Source organism: Canis aureus, chromosome 30, assembly GCF_053574225.1.
Source record: "Canis aureus isolate CA01 chromosome 30, VMU_Caureus_v.1.0, whole genome shotgun sequence".
In the NCBI taxonomy this organism is placed as follows: Eukaryota; Metazoa; Chordata; class Mammalia; order Carnivora; family Canidae; genus Canis; species Canis aureus.
In genome coordinates, this window is record NC_135640.1 from 40,725,640 (window position 1) to 40,747,965 (window position 22,326).

General features: G+C 57.5%; 1 protein-coding gene and 1 long non-coding RNA gene across 5 annotated transcripts in view; one reads left to right on the forward strand and one right to left on the reverse strand.

Moving 5' to 3' along the window:
• ABCG1 (ATP binding cassette subfamily G member 1) overlaps positions 1–21,149 on the forward strand; it is a 66,521-nt gene extending 45,372 nt beyond the window's left edge. For 2 of the 4 annotated variants that reach the window (XM_077879292.1, XM_077879294.1), the window contains 13 exons: positions 2,428–2,545; positions 3,486–3,618; positions 6,249–6,299; positions 10,826–10,971; positions 11,244–11,367; positions 12,368–12,482; positions 15,096–15,280; positions 15,420–15,521; positions 16,442–16,610; positions 17,392–17,492; positions 17,589–17,747; positions 18,887–19,005; positions 20,197–21,149. In XM_077879292.1, coding sequence (XP_077735418.1) covers positions 2,428–2,545; positions 3,486–3,618; positions 6,249–6,299; positions 10,826–10,971; positions 11,244–11,367; positions 12,368–12,482; positions 15,096–15,280; positions 15,420–15,521; positions 16,442–16,610; positions 17,392–17,492; positions 17,589–17,747; positions 18,887–19,005; positions 20,197–20,425 — 1,751 coding nt within the window. In that variant the 3' untranslated portion in view covers positions 20,426–21,149. The remainder of the gene's footprint in view (positions 1–2,427; positions 2,546–3,485; positions 3,619–6,248; positions 6,300–10,825; positions 10,972–11,243; positions 11,368–12,367; positions 12,483–15,095; positions 15,281–15,419; positions 15,522–16,441; positions 16,611–17,391; positions 17,493–17,588; positions 17,748–18,886; positions 19,006–20,196) is intronic. The other 2 variants (XM_077879293.1, XM_077879297.1) reach the window with 1 other exon arrangement.
• On the reverse strand, positions 7,178–9,913 carry LOC144302012 (uncharacterized). Its single transcript, XR_013368932.1, has 3 exons — positions 9,536–9,913; positions 9,028–9,179; positions 7,178–8,618 (listed from the first exon to the last, which is right to left on the reverse strand). It is a non-coding gene; the product is annotated as an uncharacterized LOC144302012 (long non-coding RNA).
• Positions 21,150–22,326: the final 1,177 nt, after the last annotated feature.

The window sequence follows — 22,326 nt, forward strand, 5'->3', positions numbered from 1 at the left end:
GGGGGTTGGGACGCCGCACCTCCCTTTTGAATTTCTAGAACGGGACAAGCGCAAGGCTCTGCTGCCAAGGACGATTTTGTTACATAAACAGGGAGTCGTGCACGTGTGGGACACCCACGAAACCCACTGTAACGGGTCCGGGTCCCCCAGCCCCACACCCAGCGCCCCACTGCCGAGTATGCACTTGGACCTCTCCAGGTCCAGAAGTGGGACAGACAGGTGACTTGTTTCCGCCATCACTCTTGTGATCCTTCTATCCCAAATGCGTGTTTGCTGTTTCTAAAGAAAAACAGGCCTCTGATATTAGAAGGCACAGCCCCGAGCCAGGTCTTGGGCCTTCTCTGTCCGCTGCCCGACCCCACACAGGCCCCGCATGGGAGGCCCCCCCGCCCCCCCGGCCAGCCCACCGCGTGCCACCTGTCCTTTCAGGTTATGCTGGGAGCCCGCGTCCCTCCCTGGGACACGAGTCTTGAGCCTCACAAGCCTCGCCGGACCTCATGGTGCTTCCGTGCGGCCAGCACGGGGGTTCATGGGCAGATGCACAGTCCCAGCCGCTGGCTCTACACCCCCCGGGGGCCCACTGTCCCCCTTGAAAGGGCTCACTGCCCCCACCGCTCCCGGACCCTTGATGCACACCCTGGTGTGCTGGCCCTGGGCATCGCAGCCTGTGTGAGGAGCCGTGTGCACCCCAACACCAGGGGACAGCCCAGGTGCTGTCAGGGGATGCCCCGAGGCCCTGCCCAGAGAGGAAACAGCCTCTCAGAACCCGGGGTTGCAGGGCCACCCCAGGCCAGCGGACTGCCCTCGGCCTCCAGGTGGCCGGTGGTCATCTTGTGGTCATCCCAGGGACCCACCCACGTCCTCAGGCGGTTCCTGGTTCTCAGGAGAACAGCCTGAGGGAGGGTTTGCTCGGGAGCAACCCCGATCCTGACCTGAGCCTCCAGGAGGCCAGGAGCAAACGGATGCGCGCCCAGCGTTAGCGCTCCCTCGGTGATGTCATGCGGGTCCCGGGGACCCTGACGACAGCCCTCGCGCCGGGAGCTTGAGCTTGCAAAGAAGCCCTGCTATTCCCTAACTTGCCCGCGTGTCTGTCCCCCACGGGAAAAACCCAGATGCTGTCGCTTAGGGTCCCAACCCCCCATGCACTGGTCTCCCTAGGCTCTGGTGCATGTTTGCTGACTTAAGTCACCCGCGTCCCAGGGGTAGGAACGTGAGCTCCTCCTCCAGACCTCGTGCGTGCTTTGCTCCTCTGCCCCTTCCCACCCGGTGACAGTCAGCCCTCCCCAGGCGACGGCTGCGCTCCGCTCTCCGTAATGAGGCAGATCGCGGGGCCACAGGCTTCCTGCCTTTTGCTTCCGCTGCTCTCTGTCTGATGAAATGCATCCTCGGGGACTCTCTGTCCCAATCGAGGTGGCGCCTGGTGACAGGTGGGGCGTGGAGGCCGCCCATCTGTGAGAGACGCATCGATGGCCCGGCAAGAACGCCTCAGGGCCCTGCAGGTTTGGGGGTGCCGGGAGCATGCAGCCAGCCCCCCGGGGAGGAAGGCCAGAGCCAGGGGTCCGCAGAGTGCTTCTCGGGCCCCTCTAACCACTGGCTGCGGGAGGTGAGAAGCTTCATTTGCGTGGTTGTGATCGTTGAAGGGTCTGCTCTGAGGATGTTTCTCAGGAAGGGAGAAAATGTTTGCAGATGGGGCGTCTTCCCCTGGGAGTCCAGTCGCTTCTATTCCGTCGTTCACAGCCCGTGGAACGGTCCACCTGAAAGATGAACGTGGCTCTGCGTGCGACGGGGGGTGTTTTCCTTTCATGAAACTCCCGGATGGAGACTTGGCAGGAACTCCGAAGCGACCTGGTGTGGCTGCAAAATGATAAACTCCTCATTATTGATTAATTAATGCTGTTTTACTTAATGACAAGATAATGATTTCTGAATACATTTTACGTGAATAATTTAGATGTATTTACGTTATAAGTAAGTGAAATGATAATCATGCAATTAAGGAAGACATTTGCTTCACCGTCTCGGGGGTGGAGGCAGCCTGGCCGGTGGGTGGCCGCGAGTTAAGATCTGTTCACACTGGTTGTGGGGTCCTGGAGCCCCTCCGCCCCCCGCCTCCAGACACCTGGTTCCTCATCCCACGATGGGGTGGGGGATTCCTTGTAGGCCAGAAAACGTGCGTGCAAGCGCCTCGTGCACCCTGCAGGGGCACACGCGTGCTGGTGCTGCTGACGGAACCTGGGAGATGCAGTCGAGGCAGGACGCGAAGACACATAGGGGGCCGACTTCTCACCCAGAACTCAGCATTTTATGCCCCACATGAGAAGTTTTGGCTGTTGGTTGTATCATCAAGGGTGGGTTTGCCCCTACGGTGTGCGGCCCAGCCCACGGAGCCTGCAAAGGCCGGGAATGAACGTGATGTGCTTTCTGCAGGATACAAGACCCTCCTGAAAGGGATTTCCGGGAAGTTCAACAGCGGGGAGCTGGTGGCCATCATGGGGCCGTCCGGGGCTGGGAAGTCCACGCTCATGAACATTCTGGCTGGATACAGGTGAGTACACCTGCCGCGGAGAACGAGGTTCTCGCCCCATTGTTGGCCTGGGGCAGCGTTCAGAGAAAGTGAGGCCACCTCCCTCTGTCCTGTCACTTCCGACGGTTCCATACAGACACTGGTGAGGCCTTCAGGGTTGAGCAGTAAGAAGCCTTAGGATGGAGGCTCCAGCGTGGCTCAGTCAGTTGAGGACCCAACTCTTGGCTTCAGTTCAGATCATGATCTCAGGGTCCTGAGATGGAGCCCCGTGTCAGGTTCTGTGCTCTGCGGGGAGTTTGGAGGTTCTCTCTCTCTCCCTCCAGCCATCCTCCCCACTCCTGCTCTCTCTCTCAAAAAAACCCCAAAAGATTAAAAAAAAAAAATGAAGACCAGCATCAGGTGGGGCCTAGGGCTCATGAGCTCCAGCCTGGGCCTGTGTTAGCCCTCGATGTCCTGCCTGGGGCAGCCTGGAGCTGCCGACTGCTGCCTGCAGGTGCCTGGGCCCCACGCCTGGGCCCCACGGCGGCTGGGGGATCCCAGCCCATCCCCAGGAGGAAAGAGCCCAAGGTTGCAGTACTGGCCGGGATGAAGTGGGAAACCAGCTGTTAGTTCACTGGTCTCCACAGCCCCTTGGTGTTTCTGCACTCCGTGACGTCCAGGAGGCAGGTTCTTAGGGGGACACCCCGGGCTGAGTGACGCGCTGGCAGGTGGGAAACACCCACGCATATCTTCGCTTACTAGCACTTGTTCCTTACTGGTTCCATCCTGAGCACGCTCTCCCCACAGCTCCTTTCTGGGAGCCCCGGTGCTGTCCTGGGTCCCCATCCCTTCCTGTCCCTTGACGTCCCTGCCATAATCGATAAATCGATAATGGGTTCATCTGGGAAGATGCTGGGAGGGGCCTCCTCCCTCCCCGAGGCCCCGGAGGAGGCACTGACCATGCGCTCTCTTGGCTTTGCAGGGAGACCGGCATGAAGGGGGCCGTGCTCATCAACGGCCTGCCCCGGGACCTGCGCTGCTTCCGGAAAGTGTCCTGTTACATCATGCAGGACGACATGCTGCTGCCACACCTCACGGTGCAGGAGGCTATGATGGTGAGCCTCCCGCTGGCCTGTGCCCGCCCCGGGCAGGCCTCCCTTCCGCCCGCATGTGACCGACCAGTGCCCGGCGTGGGGCTGGGGGCGCTGCGGGTCACCCGAGCACAGTCAGGTGGGGCTCCGACGCCAGGCATGCTGTTAGGACGCGTCATCGACAACAAACTCCCAAGACCCTGAGTTCTCATAGACTCTGGATGGCAAAATCGTGGTCAAGTGTGCGAGACCTTGTGTGGGCGACTCCTTCGAGGTGGCCGCAGCCCTTCTGCTGTGGGCCATCAGGTGTCCCTGCTTATTTGTGACTTTGGGCCTGAGTTCTCCGATCTGGCGCCTGGGTTAGGGCCCTGAGGGTCTGGTCTTCGGCACCCCCTGCCGGCTGGGGTCGGCGGGGAGTGGAACCAGCATTGGCTGCACACCCTGCATCCCGGGCCCCGTATGCACAAAGGCCCACGCAGTCACCAAATATGCAAAGCACAGGAGAAAGGGCACCTCCCAGGGTTAGGCAGTGAGCCCCGGGCGCCTGCACGATGGGGTCTGGAGCAGCCCACACGTTTTTGTGCTTGGGGCTGCTTGCTTCTCTGCCCTCCCCTGGTCTGCTGCAAAAGACGGCGCCCGGCCTCCAGGCCCCCCTGGCACGCCGGGGAGCGTTCTCAGCTGCTCCCTCTGGTTGATGAGCGGGTGTTTGCCTTGGTTTTCCTGCCAAGCGGGGTCTTGCCCTGTGCTTCCGACTTGGAGGGGGCAAAGCTTCCTCTCTGCGGGGCTGGAGATGGAGAGTAGCTGCCTGGCGTTTCATCTGAAGGCCAACTCCAAGGGGTTCTTATCTGGGCAAAGGGAAGCAGCGTAAGATGTCGGATATGCCATCTGCCCCCTTGACCTGCTCCGCGGGGTGTCCTCATTCACGTCCTCCCTGGAACCCAGTGTCCTGTAGGGGGAGAGCTCTCTGCCGGGCCTGGCACCTGCACTCGGAGCCCCTGGGAGCTTATCCTGCCTCCAAACAGCCATTCTGACGGGAGCACCGGGAGCTTAGGAGGAGTTGCCAATAGAACAGCAAATTTAGAAATTCGAGCTTGCTGAATTCTTCAGTTGCTACTTCTCCTTCCTCTTGGGTGACCAGAGTTCAGCTTCTTGGCCGATTATTGAACTACTCACTGGGTTCCTTGACCGAGAAACTTCCCTTTGACTTCCAGCCCCATCACTGCTTTCTTGTGCAGACAAGACCAGTGACTGTCCCCAACCTGTCACCAGGCTCCGCTGTCAAATTCCTTTTCAGAGTGAAATTAAATTGGATTCTGACTTTGAGAATTTTTACGAAACGCTTGAAAATCATCCCTCACTTGAGGGAATCATTTTTTTGTTTGTTTGCTTTTTTGTTTTTTACTTCTGAAGGTCCTGCCACAGGCGTAGGGATGACACTGGGCACCTGCCCCCGACCCCAGTCCCGTGTCAGGATGGCTGTGCTTTTCCACGTGCTGCCTCTGATCCTCATGACCACAAGGTGGATGGCGAAGTGACCTTGGGTGTTGGCCTGAGAGCCATCTAGGCCAGGCCTCTTCCCCTGCTCACTGGCTGGGGAAGTGTGCCCATGAGGAAACAGAGTCTCCTTGTGCACCAAGACCACCCACACAACCAGGCAGGGCAGGACCAGGGCTGATACTGCCACAGGGTTTGGGTCCCCTTACTGCCCGGGTTCTTGGTCGTGCCATATCGAAGAGTGAGGACGTAGACCAGATGAAGGGTGGTGAGCAGCAAAGTGAGGTTTATTGGGTGATAGAACAAAGTTCCCAGAGAGGGAGGGGCCCAGGAGGGTGGCTGTTTTGGCGTTTAAATCTAGGGGTTTTTACGAGCTCTTTCGGGGAACTCTGAAGCATCCTGAGTGTGGCCCCTGTGGGTTGGCCGCTGAGGTGCACCGATCGGGACTTCGGTCACACACCTGTCTACCTGGTGGGTTATGGTTCATGTGTTGCTGGTATGTTAGGCTAACACCTGGAGACTAGCTGCCCCAACTCGTGACAGTGGCCAATGTTTTACGGCTAATTGTGGTGTTTCAGGATGTTTTGCAAATGTCACTCTTGCAGAGGCTGCTAGACAGGAGGCTCTTGTGGTCCTGTCTAAGCTGTCAATCAGGATGCTAGTGTGGTCCTGTCTTCACTGCCCTGCTCCCTGTTTCCCTGTGGGGGACTCTGGCCCTGACCACCTAAGCGTCTGGTTAGCCGGTAACAGTACTGAGTGCTGACGGCTCCTCAGGATCTCACGCAAAACAAAACAGCAACAAAGCTGGAGTCCTTATATTTAGCACTGGCCGATTTGTGTGGTGTAGACCCTCCACTGTGGAGCATTTTAATCTGTCGGTGGTTTGACAGATGGCCCGTGAGCTTCCTAGACATACAACAGGGACCTTCAGGCCCCTGAGCCCGGAGCCCCTTGGCCTGTCAGTTGCCCACACCTCCCGTCTGTGGCGGGCGCAGCAGGGAAGCCCTCGGAGATAACAGGAAGCTTCCCAGCTGTGCAGTGCTCTCCTGGGCCCTCCTTTTGTTAAACCAAGGGGGTGGGCGCCAAGACGTCCGAGGGGTTTCCGAGCTCCCCTCCGTGAGAGTGAGGCTTGCCATCTGTTCTGATTCCTCCCCCTGCAGGTATCTGCACATCTGAAGCTCCAAGAGAAGGACGAGGGCAGGAGGGAGATGGTAAGTGTGCGCCTGGGCCACAGACAGTCCAGAAAGTTCACGAAATCCATTTGGCAAACGTGTGGGGAGGGACTTCTTGGCACTGGTTCTGTTTGCTGGTTTGTCACCTAGTGTTCGGTGTGGGGGACGGTGACATCTCGGTGTGCGCTCCAGCCTGGCAGCCGGGGGTCCAAGAGTGGCCTCCTTGCCACAAAACGTCCAGATCTCGGTGAGGCCACCAACCAGCAAGGACATGGCAGGAAAGCTTAGGTGGCCAGAGCGCACCAGCCTCAACATTAGAGCAAGCGCCCTGCCCCTTCTGGTGCTCAACATGCTTTATACTCCATTGCTTTTTTATAAAACATTTACAACGAACATGGTTAGTCATTCGCTTAAAAATAACCAGCCTCCACCCACACGCACTCACAAGAAGAAATTAGGTTCTTACCCGTTATTAAGCGGCCTTAAAAAAAAATCAAATAAACAAGTTTCAAGTTTCCAGGATGCCAGAGACCTTCTAATCCTCTTCATCCCCCTTTCCCCGCTCCCCCAAAGCCCAGGGCCCAGGGAGGGTGCCAGGGAAGCAGTCCCTGGGAGCCCCTGGGAGTCGGGAAGCCCCACTCAGCAGGTGTGACCAGTTTATGTTTACACATCATCTGGGGGAAACTCAGCTTCCCTCCTCCGCTGCAGGGCTAGCCTGGCGCTGGTGGGGTTTCCATGGAAGAGTAAAATTGGGCGAAATCACACTTATGCAATACTATCTTGTCTTCTTGGAAGACAATGGTCCAGCAGCGTAATGGGTAGGACCTGCAGGGCGAGCACTGGTGGTGCACCTTGGCTTCACATTTGCTGTACACCAGAGTGATGCATCAGAAATTTTTTTTGAAAAAAAATTTTTTTAAAAAAGGCTTTATTTATTCATGAGAGACGCAGAGAGAGAGGCAGAGACACAGGCAGAGGGAGAAGCAGGCTCCATGCAGGGAGCCCGATGTGGGACTCGATCCCAGGACCCCAGGATCACGCCCTGAGCCGAAGGCAGACGCTTACCACTGAGCCACCCGGGCGTCCCAGGAAATATTTTAACAGCAATTCTATTTACCATGCCTGTTCCCTTTGCGTGGTGCATAATAGTTAACGTTACATAAATGTGTCATGAAAACAATGCCGGGCATCACTGGGGCTCATCCTCTCCCCCACCCCACCCCACCCCACCCCACCCCATGGCCTCCGGCCCAGCCTGCACCCTTTGGAATCCTCAGGATCAGCCCAGGAGCCCGGGGTCAGCCTCCCATGCAGGCGGGAGAAGGACACACGACCGCTGTGCTGTCGGGGGTGCTTCCTGGGGAGCTTTTATTCTGACTCCAGAGGAACGAAATGATTGCTAGAACCCAGAACGTAGACGTGCAAATGTGGGGGTTATGCATGCTGAGTCCCTTTTGGAAGGTGGGGAGGGGGCTGTGACGTTGGTGCAGGTCGAGTGGGGAAAGCCTGCAGGACCCTAGTCTCTCCCAAGCAGCCACCTTGACCCGGGGTGGTGGGGCTAGAGTGGGGGTGGGGTGGGAAGAAGCAGCCACAACAGCAACGGGAACACCCCTCGCAGCAATGGGGGCTGAGTTAGGGTCCCACTCCCAGCTGCACAATTCGGTGCTGAGTGCATGAGGCAGGCCGAGGGTCTTGCTGACACAGAGAAGCGGAGCGAGGTCCACAGGGGAGCCCCACCAGGCCTGGCCCCTGGGACCTGCTGGGTAACCTCGGGCCGCTGTCCGCAGCGCTCTGGACCTCCGGCCATAGCGAGGGCTGAGAGGCCAGGCCGCACCTGCCCTCCGGGGCGCGGTGAAGCTTAGATAATGACCCCGCAGAACAGACATGGGGTGATTTTCCTGCAGCGTGACGCGCGTGGACCGTCCTTTCCACGTGGAAGGGGAACACAGACGTAGCTCTCACTGAAGGGCTCGGAGGGCAACACGTGCTGTAGTGACAGACACAGGCAGCCAGGCCTTTCGTCTCCTGCTCCAGCTTTGCCTGTTACATCACGGGGCCCCCGTCGCCGCTCAGGGTGTTGGGGGAGCCCCACGGCGGCCCACTCCTCCTGCTATAGCAGAAGGGATGGGGCAAGGCGGCCTTCTCGGTAGGGCGAGGAGGCGTCTCCCGGCCAGCCATGCCCGTGTGCACGTCCTCCGCATGCCTGGCCTAAGTCAAGGACATGAGGACAGCCGCGTGCCGTTCTCAGCTGGCTTTACAGGAGCAACGACGTCAAGTCAGCGAGGGCTTCACTGCCATCTGTGTGGCCGAGTCCTCCCGAAGGAGCCGGAGCCTTGCCTCCCTCTTCAGATTCGTCCCCTGCTGGGTGGAGAAGGCCGTGAGCCCTCCCTGTGGGGCTTAGCGCTGGTCTTGGGTCCTGCACACGCTGTTTACCGGAAGCCCCCATTCCGGTCCTCAGCCAAGTGTAGGTCCTGCCTCCCCCCAGAAAGCATCCGCAGGATTGAGCGGTTATTTCAAGGATGAAACAGTGGCCGAATGCCTGCCCTGACTCATTTCCCTCCAACCCAGGCTGCGGTTGTTTGTGTCTCATGGAAACAATAGAATGGAATGTTCTAGTAGGTAATGGAATGTGTGGTCCACAGCCTGCCTCGGTTCCCAGAAAAGCGGCCCCCGCCCTTGAGGGTCCCAAGCAAGGGGCTTGCTTACGAACGACATCTCCCAGGACTGGGACGTTGTTCTTTCTGACTAGTTTTAAAACAGAACCAACCTGTGGAGCATCACTCTTGAGAGAACATTGGAGAAATGGGCTGGACGGGGCAGCTGAAGGGCTGGTGCCAACGTTTGCCTCCACCTCCTGCATCCTGTCCATGGGGGTCGAGGGCATGTGGGGCGGGGCACCCCCAGCCACAAAGAGGGGCCCTGCGAGGACAGATGGTGGAAAGGAGTGGGCATGTGCCGTGCTGAGCCGCGGGGGGCCCCAGAGGCAAGCCTGAAATGAGCGGAGTGACCCTTCATTCTGCAAGTTCGGCCTGTGGTTCCAGAAGAACCTGGGGTTCGGCCTGTGGTTCCGCGCAAGCTTGGTGGTTCTGGGAAGACCAACGGATGCTGTCAGCAGGGGAGGGAAGGTGTGCCAAGAGCCCTCCCCACCTGCCCCGCCTTGATGGCCCTTCCCGGGCAACCTCTCTGACCTTCTTTCCCGGTTGGGATCCCTCAAATGCAGGGCATTCTAGAAGGGCAGGGCGTTGGGTTTACAGATCAATAAGAAAGATGCCTACCGGGATTCGGACCCGGGTCCGTCTGACCCGACTCCTGGCCTGCGGAGCAGTAGTGTCCTGGCTCATCCTGTCACCGGGGCTGCATTTTGTCCCGACCATACGTCAGTAACTCAAGAGCTGGAGTGGAAATTTTCTTCCCTGTGAGTTCCTTCTCCTCTTGGATGACCTCATCTCCCCAGAGAAGCCACTGGCCTGGGGTCCGCCACCAGAGGCCGAGATGGGGGCCGGGCACATTCTCGTGGGACCTCCAGGAGGGCCGGCCCCGGGAGGTGAGCCTGGGGTGGAGGCAGGGCGGGTGGCCACCCACCCCCAGCGCCCCGAGGGCTGCCTCCAGGAAGACACCTGACCGCTGCGCTCGAGTCTGCTGACTTTCTGTTCCCCGAGTCAATACGAGGCCGATAATCTGGAGCAGACACGGAAGCTTAGTCACAGCGGACTGTTTGTATCCCGGAGCCCGGGGTGGAGACAGGCATCGGCAGGGCCCGTGCAGGCAGTGACTGCTTCAAGCCCTTTCCTGGCCTTGCTGCCACCTCAGAGACCTGGCTCTGCCATGACAGGTGCCAACGGGGCGGCTTTCCTTCTTCCCGAGAGGCCTGTGTGGTGTGTGTGTGCAGGAGCTCCCGGGCCCTCAGCAGCTGCTGTGGATTACACTGCTGCCTCCGTGCCAAGCGCTGCGCTGGCTGTTTTCACCGCGTCTCCCATTGCACCGCCACGATGGCCCTCCCCTTTGTGCTGTCAGAAGCCTGATGGCTCAGTGGTTGAGCATCTTCCTCCGGCTCAGGTGTGACCCCGAGGTCCTGGGATCGAGTCCTGCGCCGGGCTCCCCGCAGGGAGCCTGCTTCTCCCGCTGCCTGTTGTCTCTGCCTCTCTCCGTGTGTCTCTCATGAATAAATAAAATCTTAAAAAAAAAAAAAAAAGAAGATGCTTGATCATCCCGTCTGTGTGTCTGTCAATCCCGCCACTCTACACATGGTGATCGAGCGCCTTCCGAGAACCCTGGCCTTGAGCCGGGCTTACAAGGGAGGAAGCCTGTAGCGTCACCAGCAGGAGGCTGACCTGGGACTCCAGCGCCCCTTCCCAGCCCCCGGGGCCCAAACCAGGACCTCGGACTTGGAAAGACACCTGCCCACTTGGCAGCGGGCAGCCTGCGAAGGGCCCTCATATGCAATCCCATCCATGTGTGTCCACGAGCGCATCGGGGGCGGTGGCAGGTGTTTGCGCGTGAGCCTGGAGGTGGTGAGGTGTGGCAGGCAGTCCCTGACGGCCACTCTGGCTCTGCTGCTCCCGCAGGTCAAGGAGATCCTGACGGCTCTGGGCTTGTTGTCTTGCGCCAACACGCGGACCGGAAGCCTCTCTGGCGGCCAGCGGAAGCGCCTGGCCATCGCCCTGGAGCTGGTGAACAACCCTCCCGTCATGTTCTTCGATGAGCCCACCAGGTACTCAAGGGCAGTGGAGGGAAGAGCCCTGCGCTCTCCGCCAGGGTTCTTATAGGGGCCCCTTGAGTCGCCCCAGGAGGGGGAGGCACAAGCTCTGCCTGCCCCTTTTTGTCCTATCCCTGGTCCCACCTGACTCCCCTCCCTCTCTCCCTGTCTGACTCTAGAAGACATGACAGCTCAGGCTGCAGGATAGACCTCCTCCCTGTGCTTTGAATGTGGGCTACGGTTTGGGGGGGTCCCACAGGCATCTCACGGTGCCCCTTGCCTTGCAGTGGCCTGGACAGCGCGTCCTGCTTCCAGGTGGTCTCCCTGATGAAAGGACTGGCTCAAGGAGGGAGGTCCATCATCTGCACCATCCACCAGCCCAGCGCCAAGCTCTTCGAACTCTTTGACCAGGTACGTGTGGTGACAGCCCAAGTGACACCAAATCCCAGGGACTCACAGCTTCTTGTAAGTTCCCAGGGGTGTCTTCATTTCTGAGTGGCCTTAAATGTTATGATTCAGAAGACTTTAGAGTCATAAGCAGCTAAGGCAGCAGGGCGGTAGTGGGTAGAAAGAGCTGGCCAGTGTTCTCCCTCTGGGGCTGATGTCCGGCCACAGGGTCACACATTGCTAAAGCTTCATTTTCCCTGCCCTTGTAACAATGGGGGACACCTGTTTTACAGAATTAAATGATAGGTTATCCTATGTGTACAACATCATTTCTTTTATTATAAATCTTAGGTTTTGATATTGTAAGCAAAACACACACACACACACACACACACACACACACACACAGGCCCAGGGATGAAATGTGTATAGTTTCAAAATCTTTCCTAGCAGCTGGTTAGTGTGAGGGGGAAGAAAAGTAATATAATAAAGTAATGCCTGTCCATTTGATATCTTCCCTGACTTAAAGTTCCCGTTAAACTTTAACATTTTGGGGACGTAATGGAAAGCTCTCCTGAAAGTGAAAGAAATTGGCTGATGGATGAGTGGGCGGGTGAGTGGGTGGATGGATGTAGGATGGGTAGGTGGATAGTTGAGTGGGTGGTAGATGAATGGGTAGATAAGTAGGTGGGTGGATGGATGAATGGGTAGATGGATGGATGGATGGATGGATGGATGGATGGATGGAAGGCTGATGGGTGGGTGGGTGGATGGATGGAAGCTGGAATGGGTGGTGGATGGATGGGTAGATGGATAGATTAATGAGTAGATAGGTAGTTGGATAGAAAGTTGAATGGGTAGTGGATGGGTGGATAAATGAGAGGGTGGATGGATGGGTAGGTGGAAAGATGGTGGATGGGTGGATGGATGGATGGATGGAGGTCGAGGGGTATATGGATTGACGGCTCCTGTTGCTTTACAAGGTGGGACAAGGTCGATGTTCTCCCTCTCTCTTTTTTTCCAGCTTTATGTCCTTAGTCAAGGACAATGTGTGTACCGGGGAAAAGTCTCAAATCTTGTACCGTACTTGAGGGATTTAGGTCTGAACTGCCCAACCTATCACAACCCGGCTGATTTTGGTAAGTAGACCCTTGACCAGCTGGAGGGGAAAGAAGGAAGCTCTTTTCCACGTTCAGTGGGTTTCTACTTTTACCTGAAGCCCCCAAATCAGAAATTCCTTTCATATTCCACACATGGTTCGACCGCTGTCCTGTGGTGGAGCTTTTAAGAACAGTGAAGAGGTTTTCCTTCCTCCAGAGAAGATATCTGGGACCTAGAACAAGGATGCTGTTGTTAGGTGCTGGTTTTCCTAATGCTCTGCTGTGTTAGGTTTCTGATTTAAACGAAGTTTTTCTGAAAATAAATAACATTTAGAAATTTAAAAAACGACCCTTTTACATTGATTCACCAAGTTGTTAAAATGCTGATTTAGATTTCTACCAAACATAACAAAAAGGTGATGCTCAGAGTTCAGAGACCAAGAGACCAAGCTGATGGTCCGAGTTCCTTCTCCTGAGCTTGGTCCCGAGCTTGGCAGCCAAGTGTGCCGTGTCTCGGGCCTTGAGATGTAGGAGCCTGCACGCTGGCGTTGCTCCCAGGTGCCTCCCCTGGCTTCTCCTCTCAGCCATGCGCTCCAGGGCCATGACGCCCCTGCCAGTCATCACATTTCCCCTACTGGTCTCTGGGCCCAGCACCCTTCCTGCACACCATGCCCCACACGTCTGTCAGCAAACCCTACAGCCTCTCCAGGCCGCATCTCCAAATCCAAGTCTTCCCCCACCATCCCACTCTGCAAGCCACAGAGCCTGGCATCCCTCTTGCCTTCCTTTTCTCCAGAGCCTCATATTTACTAGGCCGCCGAGTGCTTGACACCCCCTACTCAGTCCCATTCCCCCACCTTGGTCCCCGTGTTGGGGTCTAGTCTTTGCAGGTATATCCTGCCCATGGCTTTTGCAAGGAAGCCCCACAGACTGGGTGGCCTGAAAAGCAGAAACTCATCCTCTTGCAGTTCTGGGCTGAAAGTCAAGGTGTGGGCAGGGCTATGCTGGCTCAGAAGGCTCAGAGGAGAGTCCTTCCTGCCTCTTCCAGCTCCTGCAGGCCCCAGCGTATCTGGGCTTGTGGCTGGGTCACTCCGTACTCTGCCTTTGTCCTCACATGGCTTTTTCCTCTGTGTCTCTGGGTGTCCTCTCCTACTCTTATAAGGACACCAGTCATGAGACTCATGGCTCACCCTAAATCCAGGATGATTTCATCTCAAGATCCATAACTAATTACATCTGCAAAGAGCATTTTCCAAATAAAGCCACATTCTGAGGTTCCAGGTGAATGTGAATTTGGTGTGTGAGGAAGGATGTTCTCAACCTGGTGACCCTCCTTCTCTGTCCCAGCCGTCAGCCTTTCCCATCCAGATGTTTTCCCCCCACAGCACTGCTAGGATTCCATATCTCTACAACGTCATCCCCCAAATTGTGTTCCATGAGACATGGTTCCCAGGCCAAGCTTCTGTCTTCTGAGAAGTGGGCTGTGATGGAAGGGGCTGAGGGGGAGGGGAACTTCACCTGAATGGAGGCTTCAGTGTGTTGTGAAGGTAGTGGCCGGTGCCCATGACCATCACACCCCTGTTCCCCGGAGAGAGAAGGCAGGTGGGGACAGGGGCCACGGAGCAGGGGCAGAGTGGGGAGGTCCAGCATCTGCAAAGAGGAGAGGACCTAGGGGGTAGGAAATTGGGCACATGGGACTGTGGGAAAGGTCTCGGGAAGGTGAGAGCGTTCTCTTCTGGCAGCTTCTATTCCCTCTCCATCACCAGAGAGAGGATGGAAGGAGGGGAGAGTGGCAATCTGGAGCATGGCGAGTGTGAGTGGCGACGTGAGCTGGCCCTGCTGGGTTCATGTGGCGTCACTGATGATGACATTCTCTTGTGGCGACATGTCCTGGTTTATGATAGGATCTAAGAGGGCTTGGCTGCCCTGGTTCAGGCTCAGGGAAAGCAGATAGCTGGTGTGGCCAGAGGGCGGGGGCCAAAAGATGAAGGCCGGGAACTTTGGGCTTCCTCAAGGACAAGTCCGTGAGGGAAGGGGCCATGGGAAGGCAGCATGGGAGACCGCAGGTCACGAGTGGGAAGGAGCAGCCCTCGTGTGGGGTGTGGAACCAGGGGCCACAGAGAGGCCGTGGGAGTGAGGGGCAGGGGCAGTGGAGGACACAGTCCTCGGGGACCAGGAGGGGGGGCCGAGGGGTCCAAGCAGGCTGGTGGGCCTGAAGGGCTGTCCGTGGTGCTGAAGGACGGTCACTGCCCCCGTCCCTCCCACCTGAGCCCGTAGTGACACGCAAGCCCCCTTCCACGCATCTCCTGGCTCCAGTCCCGGGGTTTGAATGCCTGAGGCAGGCACCCAATAAACATCAGTGGGTGAATAAGTTAGTAGACGCATGAGCTGGTTACCTCTCAGGCTCCCTGGCATCACCGTCTGAATTTGCATTTCTAGGATCCTGATGTGATAAATGCCCTCTCTGGGGCCCTAGAAATATTGGTGGTGGAATGATCTTATCCTATCATGCGACATCCCCATAACCCGCTAAAAGTACTCCCGCGAGGCTCGAGGCTGTGTTGTCGCAAAACCAACAAGGCCCGGGTTCACGTTAGCAACACGGGGGCTCCTCCCCGGAGCCCGGGGCTCACCCGTCTGTGTCTCCCGCAGTCATGGAGGTCGCATCCGGCGAATACGGCGACCAGAACAGCCGCCTGGTGAGAGCCGTCCGGGAGGGCATGTGTGACTCTGAGCACAGGAGAGAGCCTGGGGGGGATGCCGAGGTGAACCCTTTTCTTTGGCACCGGCCCTCTGAAGAGGTAAAGCAGACAAAACGATTGCAGGGGTTGAGAAAGGTAATGCAAACCCCCGGCCCCCCGCGGGACAGCTGCATGCTGCATCTTGCACCCTGCTGCATGGGGGCTTTCTCTGAGCCAAGGGGAGATGCGTCCAGGGCTGGCGGCTCACCTCGCCCCTTCCCGTGTGCGCCCGCAGGACTCCACCTCCATGGAGGGCTGCCACAGCTTCTCGGCCAGCTGCCTCACCCAGTTCTGCATCCTCTTCAAAAGGACTTTCCTCAGTATCATGAGGGATTCGGTAAGGCTGTTTGCAAGCACTTTTTCATGGCAAAGGAAGCTGTGGGATCATTTTCTGGTTTATTCGTCCTGACGGAACTTTCAGGCTGTTTTCCCTGCATTTGCATTGGTCAGCCTTCCGTCCTCGATGCTGCTGCACCAAACACTCCCCAAGCGCCGGTGGCTATGACAGTAAATACATACGTTGCACTGGTGCTGTGTGTTGGCAGCTGTGGCTTGTGGCCCTGCCCCACACGTCTCATCCTGGGTCCCAGCATGGAGACACAGCTCCTTTCCTGGAACATGGCAGGGGCCAGCCTGTAAAACCTCCTGCTGGAGGCGGCAAACGTCTCCCGTGCTTGCATTCCTCTGGCCAAGCCCAAGTGGGAGTGTGCTCGTCACTCCAGGAGGCTCTGAGGGCACAGGGGCCCAGAGTGTGGTCGAGCAGGAGGTGGCCAGTGACCAGGAGCTGTGATCACATCCACCCGTCACAGCGGACAACCTGGCAGGCTACCTGCCGGGAAGGGCTGAGTGTGCCCAGTGGGGCCTCTGGGACCTACTTTGAAAGTTGGAGGGCTTGAGGCTGGCCGGGCCAGAGCCGTCCGAGGAGGGGCCAGGATGTATCCATCCCCCTGGTCCCCCCAGCACTGTTTCACCTGCTCCCTCCTCTGAAGGCAGACTGCCCTTCGTGCCGTTTGTGAAGGGGATTGAACAGAGGATGCCAATTGCTTCTGTTTGAACAGCAGTAAATTGCTGTGTGCATGTGTGTGTGTGTGTGTGTGTGTGCGCGCATGTGTGTGTGTGAGAGAGAGAGAGAGTTGGCTTAGGGTTGGGGTTTATTCTTCGGGAGGAGAAATCAGGGACCGATGCCTTGGAAGGCCTCGGCCCTGCGGTCTTTGCCCAACCCCAACGCACATCAGCGAGAACCGTGTGTGCCCCCAGGTCCTGACGCACCTGCGGATCACGTCTCACATTGGCATCGGCCTCCTCATCGGCCTGCTGTACCTGGGGATTGGGAACGAGGCCAAGAAGGTCTTGAGTAACTCCGGCTTCCTCTTCTTCTCCATGCTCTTCCTCATGTTTGCGGCCCTCATGCCCACCGTTCTCACGTGTGAGTGCCCGGCCCTGCACACCCTCCCACCAACGGGGCACTGAGGTCCTGGCTCAGCCAATAGATGAGCTTTCTGACACAAAACATCTTGGTTTCTCGAAACATCATTTTCTTTGTGGACAGGTACTGTCGTGTCTTCTCTTAGATGAGAAAATGCATTCCATGTCCAAGCTAAAGGAATTAATCACTAATGGAAGACCTGTGAGCATTGCGGAAGGCCGAAGGTTTTCTAATCAGAAATCCCTCGCGTCTTGTTTAAATGTCACCTCATTGGCTTAGTAAGGCAGCCTGCCGTGGCCGAATTTGTGAGTGGATAAAGCTGTTTCTAGATGGATGTCCATGGGGTTCCAGATTGTTTGGAGAGCACGCTGCCCTTGCTCACTTCCAGCTGACAGTGAACTCCAGCATTAAACTCCCCCGGCGCTGCCACCCTAAATGGCCCTGAATTCTCAGGACTGGCTTGGGGGCTCTTGCCTGTGGAAGGAATCACACTGGTTAGTGTTGAGGTTGGCAGGAAATAGTTGTGCGAGTCGCTGAAACAATGCCCAGTACCCATGTCGGCCTTCTCCACTGATTTTCCACTTGGCGACTCTTTGGGTCATAAGAATGGTCGGCGGTGTCACCCGGCTGGTAAATCATCTGTGTTTTAGCTCAATCTCCCGAGTGCTGCACGCTCTGCAGGTGCACGCCGTGTTCTCAGCTCAGCCCGAGGTGTCCTGGGCAAATATCCGGCCCCCTGGGTGTGTCAGCCTGACCCTTTCTCCCTCTTTCTGTCTCCTAGTTCCCCTGGAGATGGGAGTATTTCTTCGGGAACACCTGAATTACTGGTACAGCCTGAAGGCCTACTACCTAGCCAAGACCATGGCCGACGTGCCCTTCCAGGTGTGTTAGCAAAGGGGCACGAATTCTCCACCGTTCCCCGTAGGCGGGGTGGGAAACACACATTTCCACGAGGGCTGACGGACCCTGTGTTTCCAGATCATGTTCCCCGTGGCCTACTGCAGCATCGTGTACTGGATGACGTCACAGCCGTCTGACGCCGTGAGGTTTGTCCTGTTCGCTGCGCTGGGCACCATGACGTCCCTGGTGGCGCAGTCCCTGGGGCTGCTGATCGGAGCTGCATCCACGTCCCTGCAGGTACCAGCTGAGGACACAGCACGGGAGGGTGTCCTTCTCTACCCGAGTGTCGCCGGGGCCCCTCCTCCCTAAAACGCCTCCTCCTAGCTCTGCCCCGACTTCCCAGATCGGCTTCACCAGATCCATCCCCTGGGAAGGAATCCTGTCGTCGTGGCTAGTCGGGGTTGGTGCACTGACAGTGCCCGTGGGTGGCACCTCCTGCCCACCACATGCTTTCCCAGATATTTCCACATCTTAATTCACTGACCTCCAGGCACACCCACCAGGCCAGCGTGGTGCTATCCCCATTTCATAGTGGGGGAGACTGAGGCCCAGAGAGGCAGCATGACCTGGTCGGGATCATGCCACTGGCTGGGAGTCCAAGCTCGCGATGCCTATGTCTTGTTGCCTCTGGGGGATCCACTCTGCCATCCCTTCACCCCCCAAATGCAGACCATGCCCCTACGCTGCCCTGGGGCTTCACGTGTCCTGCCCCAGCCTGCCAAACCTGTGTGCTTTTGCAGCTTCTGCACCTTGGGGTGCTTAGGTCAGTTCTGTCCCCCGAAAGCAAAGCCACAGAGCTGGTGTGCACCCCAGGCCTTCCAACACACACACCCCTCCCCAGCCGCTGGGTATGACGGACTCCCCGTTTCCGTCTCCAGAGCCCTCTGCCAGTGACTGCTTAGCCTCCGGGCGGTCCCCTCATCCGTGGATAGGCGCAGCGAGGGTGTCCATCCGATCGCCGTGGAAAGCGCGTGGCCCCGCCTGCCTCTCTGAGCACCCGGGGGATGGTGTGCATGGCCCCTTCCTTCCTTGGACACGGTGACAGCACCTGGCTGTCCGCCCCTCCAGAGGCTGCGCTGCAGCCTCATATCCAGGCATCTTGGTCCCTGCCTCCTGCGAGAGGTGCTCTCTCTCTTCACCTTCAGTCCCCTATGCTGGGGCCCGCTGACCTCTGAGCACAACGTCCACCCCCCGCCCCGCACCGGGACAGGCTGCGTCCTGGCCTGGGGTGACCTGCCTGCAGCCCTGGCCTGTTCCCAGCTGCTGGGGGGACTCTCCCCAGACACGTGGGATACAGCCTCCGGGGTCCATGTGAGGAAACCGGGCCGGACTTCCCGCTTGCTGCCCCTGAGCAAGTCCCGTGTGTGTCCCCCCAGGTGGCAACCTTCGTGGGACCCGTGACGGCCATCCCCGTCCTCCTCTTCTCGGGGTTCTTCGTCAGCTTCGACACCATCCCGACTTACCTGCAGTGGATGTCATATATCTCCTACGTCAGGTAGCGTGTGTGGAGGCTTTCGTGGCTCGGGAGCTCTATGTGGACAGGAGGGAAGGGAAAGAAGCCACTTCTTAGCCACCAGCTGAATGCCAGCGTGCAGCTTGCATCATGAGTCCAGGACCATTGGTGCTTTTCATTTTTTCCTAAGTCTGGAGTGTCCCCACCCTCACGAACACCCACATGCACACATGCTCACATGCGCACACATGCACACACATGCACCCAAGCATAGAATGAATATTAGTGGTTTGTGCCTGGAGGAAACTGCAATGAACCCCCACATTCTGCATGTTGTGGAGGGCTGCGTGGGGGGGCGTGTTCCCATCTCACGAACCTCATTCCTCTCTGGAGTGAATGGTGCTCCCACCAAGGTTCTGACTATTAAATCCAGTGGAAACCCAGTCGTGCTTTAAACATCCTAATATCCATGAACAAGACCATCCGGGCCCCTCGGGGCCTCAGCACTCGGACCGCATCCTCTCGGCCCCAGGTCCTGGCACGCGGGCCTCACTGGGCAGTGCCTGTCTTCAAGAGCTCTTCGCTCCCAGCTGTAGCCGACCCATGTGACACATAAAATCCAAAGTTAGGAACAAGCTTCCTTTTTCTAGAATGTCAGCTCAGACCCAGATGTATTGTTCAGGAAAACAAGATCAAAACAAAGCACTCGTACAGAGTTTCAACAATCCGTGCGCGTTCCAAGGGCCAGAAAATCAGACACCCGTGTCTTTCTTCTCAAAATTGGTGTTTTTGTTCTGACACTGTAGGGCCGGAGCAGAATGAGACATGGGATGGCGCAGAAGGGTTTTATTTAAATGCTCTGGAGTCCTTTGAAGGCTCTCAGGCCCTTTATTATATCTGTTTAAAAAAAATAAATATGTTCTGTCAGAGGATCAAAGAGCTTTCTTTCTGATTCGTTTCCCCACTGAACAAATACCTTCTATTTGTTGTTCAGTTTGGCTTGGTGGGTAGAGGCTCTGGAGGAAACAAAAATTGGGAAAACCTTAGCCAGGCCGTTGGATGCGCTTGTCTTGAGAGACTGTTGGGAGTCTGGGAAGTGTTTCCGTGAAGACAGGTCTTGGGGAGGCAAGGCGGGGGACCCCGTTACCCTCGGCAGATGGAGGCCGGTGCGAGGGTGCAGGGTCCGCTGGCCGCCGGGAGGGCCTTGCTCATGCCCGGTGCCTTCCTCCGCAGGTACGGCTTCGAAGGGGTCATCCTGTCCATCTACGGCCTGGATCGAGAGGACCTGCACTGTGGCATCGATGAGACGTGCCACTTCCAGAAGTCGGAAGCCATCCTGAGGGAGCTGGACGTGGAGGATGCCAAGCTCTACCTGGACTTCATCGTTCTGGGGATTTTCTTCATCTCCCTGCGCCTCATCGCCTATTTTGTCCTGAGATACAAAATCCGGGCGGAGAGGTAAAACACCCGAGTGCCAGGAGACATGAACATAGACATCGCGGCCCAGGGCCACTTGTAGAGCCACAGGGACCCCTGCCACCCAGCCCCCGGCCGCGCGCTCCGTCGCGGGTGTCGTGCTGCCCGTCCGCGCCCAGCCGGCTGGGGTCCTGTCTCCATCTCCCTTTCCGGCTTCACCTGGGAAGAAGGTGTAGAAAGATGTCGTGTCCTCGTTGCACAATTGAACGCCGCGGCGGCCAGGCAGGCGGGGGCCGGCGGCAGAGCGGAGGCTGGGCGGCCGGGGAGGAAGGCCCACGCCAGTGGCAGCCTGGCCTCCTAACGGTTTGCCTCCTGCTCCGGGGAGAAGTCATTTTCCAAGCCAAAAGCCGATAACTCTCATCCATTTTAAGAAACGGTATCTTTTTAGTACCTGTTAAAGGAAATTATTCAGGGTAAATAACACACTTTGCTTAGAGATACGAGGGGTGTGACGAAGCCGCGGAGCTGGTCTCGTGTTCAGGCAGGACTTGTGACAGACGCAGGCGGGGTCCCCAGCAGAGAGGGGGCTCTGGGGCTGCACGCGTTTCCGAAAGTACAGAAAGCTGGAGGGTGCCATCGGCCAGCCTTCCCAAAGCCTTTTCTCCCCCCTGCACCCACCCCGTGCCGCTTATTTTAAGCAAAAATATATCGTTTATTTCTTCCTAACTTTCTGAACACCTGAATTTTGCTAAAAAATGTCTAGAAGATCAGCCTTGTTGATTTTTTTACACACCTGTCCCTCTGCTCGCGTATCACATCAACTACCTCCGCGGGAGCTGGAAGCTGAGTGGGCGGCAAAGCTGGGAGGGGCCCAGGAGGGCGGCAGGGGTGCGGGGGCGAGGGAGCCCACTGCAGCGGGGGAGGCAGGTGGAAGGCATCTGAGGCCTCAGGAGCAACCGGCATAGACCGCGTGGCCCCGGTGCCCGCGGCTTGGTCAGACAGGGCGCAGGGTCCTGGGCGGTGCCACCTCCCGGGTCCTGTGTCCGTGACATCTCCTCCTTGTTGGCGCTGCGCTCATGTCGATGTCATAGACCAGAAGCTCCTTCTTCCCGGTGATGGAATCACAGAAGCAAAATCCAGCAGCGGTGGCAGGTGCAGCTGCGAGGTCAGCGGCCCCTGGCTTGCTGACTGGCGCCTGTGTGCCTGCCAGCTGTCAGAGCCGACCGTAGGGAGACGTAGGGAAGGCCAAGGAGGGAACAGCTGCTTCCCGCTTGGAAACTCACCCCCCGGGGGGCTGGGGTCCCCTGGCGATGGACTGTTTCCTGGGCACGCTTGTCTCCTCTCTGAGTCTCCGTCTCCTCCTCTGAACAGCCCGCTTTCAGCTCTACAAGGCTCTTCAACTCTTTGGGTTTTTTTTCCCCAAAGCTCCTATTTTCCACTTTAAGAGAAGGGAAAGAGTTCGAATTTTACTCACATCCAGATCTGACTGGCAAATGCTTAGCGATCCCTCTTTCACCCTTCGATCCTCTATGGTGAACACGCTCGCGCATATTAAAATGTAACTTTTGAGTTTCAGTGTTCTGCGCAAATGCGGGATTACCTTCCAGATTAAGTCATCTACCCCGGATCTAACTTAGGGGGTATAAAGAGCTTTCATTTAATTGCACGATAGATTTGCTTGCAAGATGTCACAGGTAGGGAGACCCGTCTAGGAACAGCCTGGTGAAATGGGGAGGGGGACGCAGGGGGACGGCGGCGACCACCCTCCGCGTCACAGCAGGTGCGGTCAGGACCTCCATCCCTCCGGGTGGGCCCGTGGGCTGCAGGTCCGTGGCCTGCAAGGAGGGAAGAGCCTGGAGCCGCGCCGCCATCCCCGCCAACAGGCAGCTCGCCCCCCGCACCGAGCCCGCCGTGTCCCGTCTCAGCCATTTCAGAAGCAAACAGTGA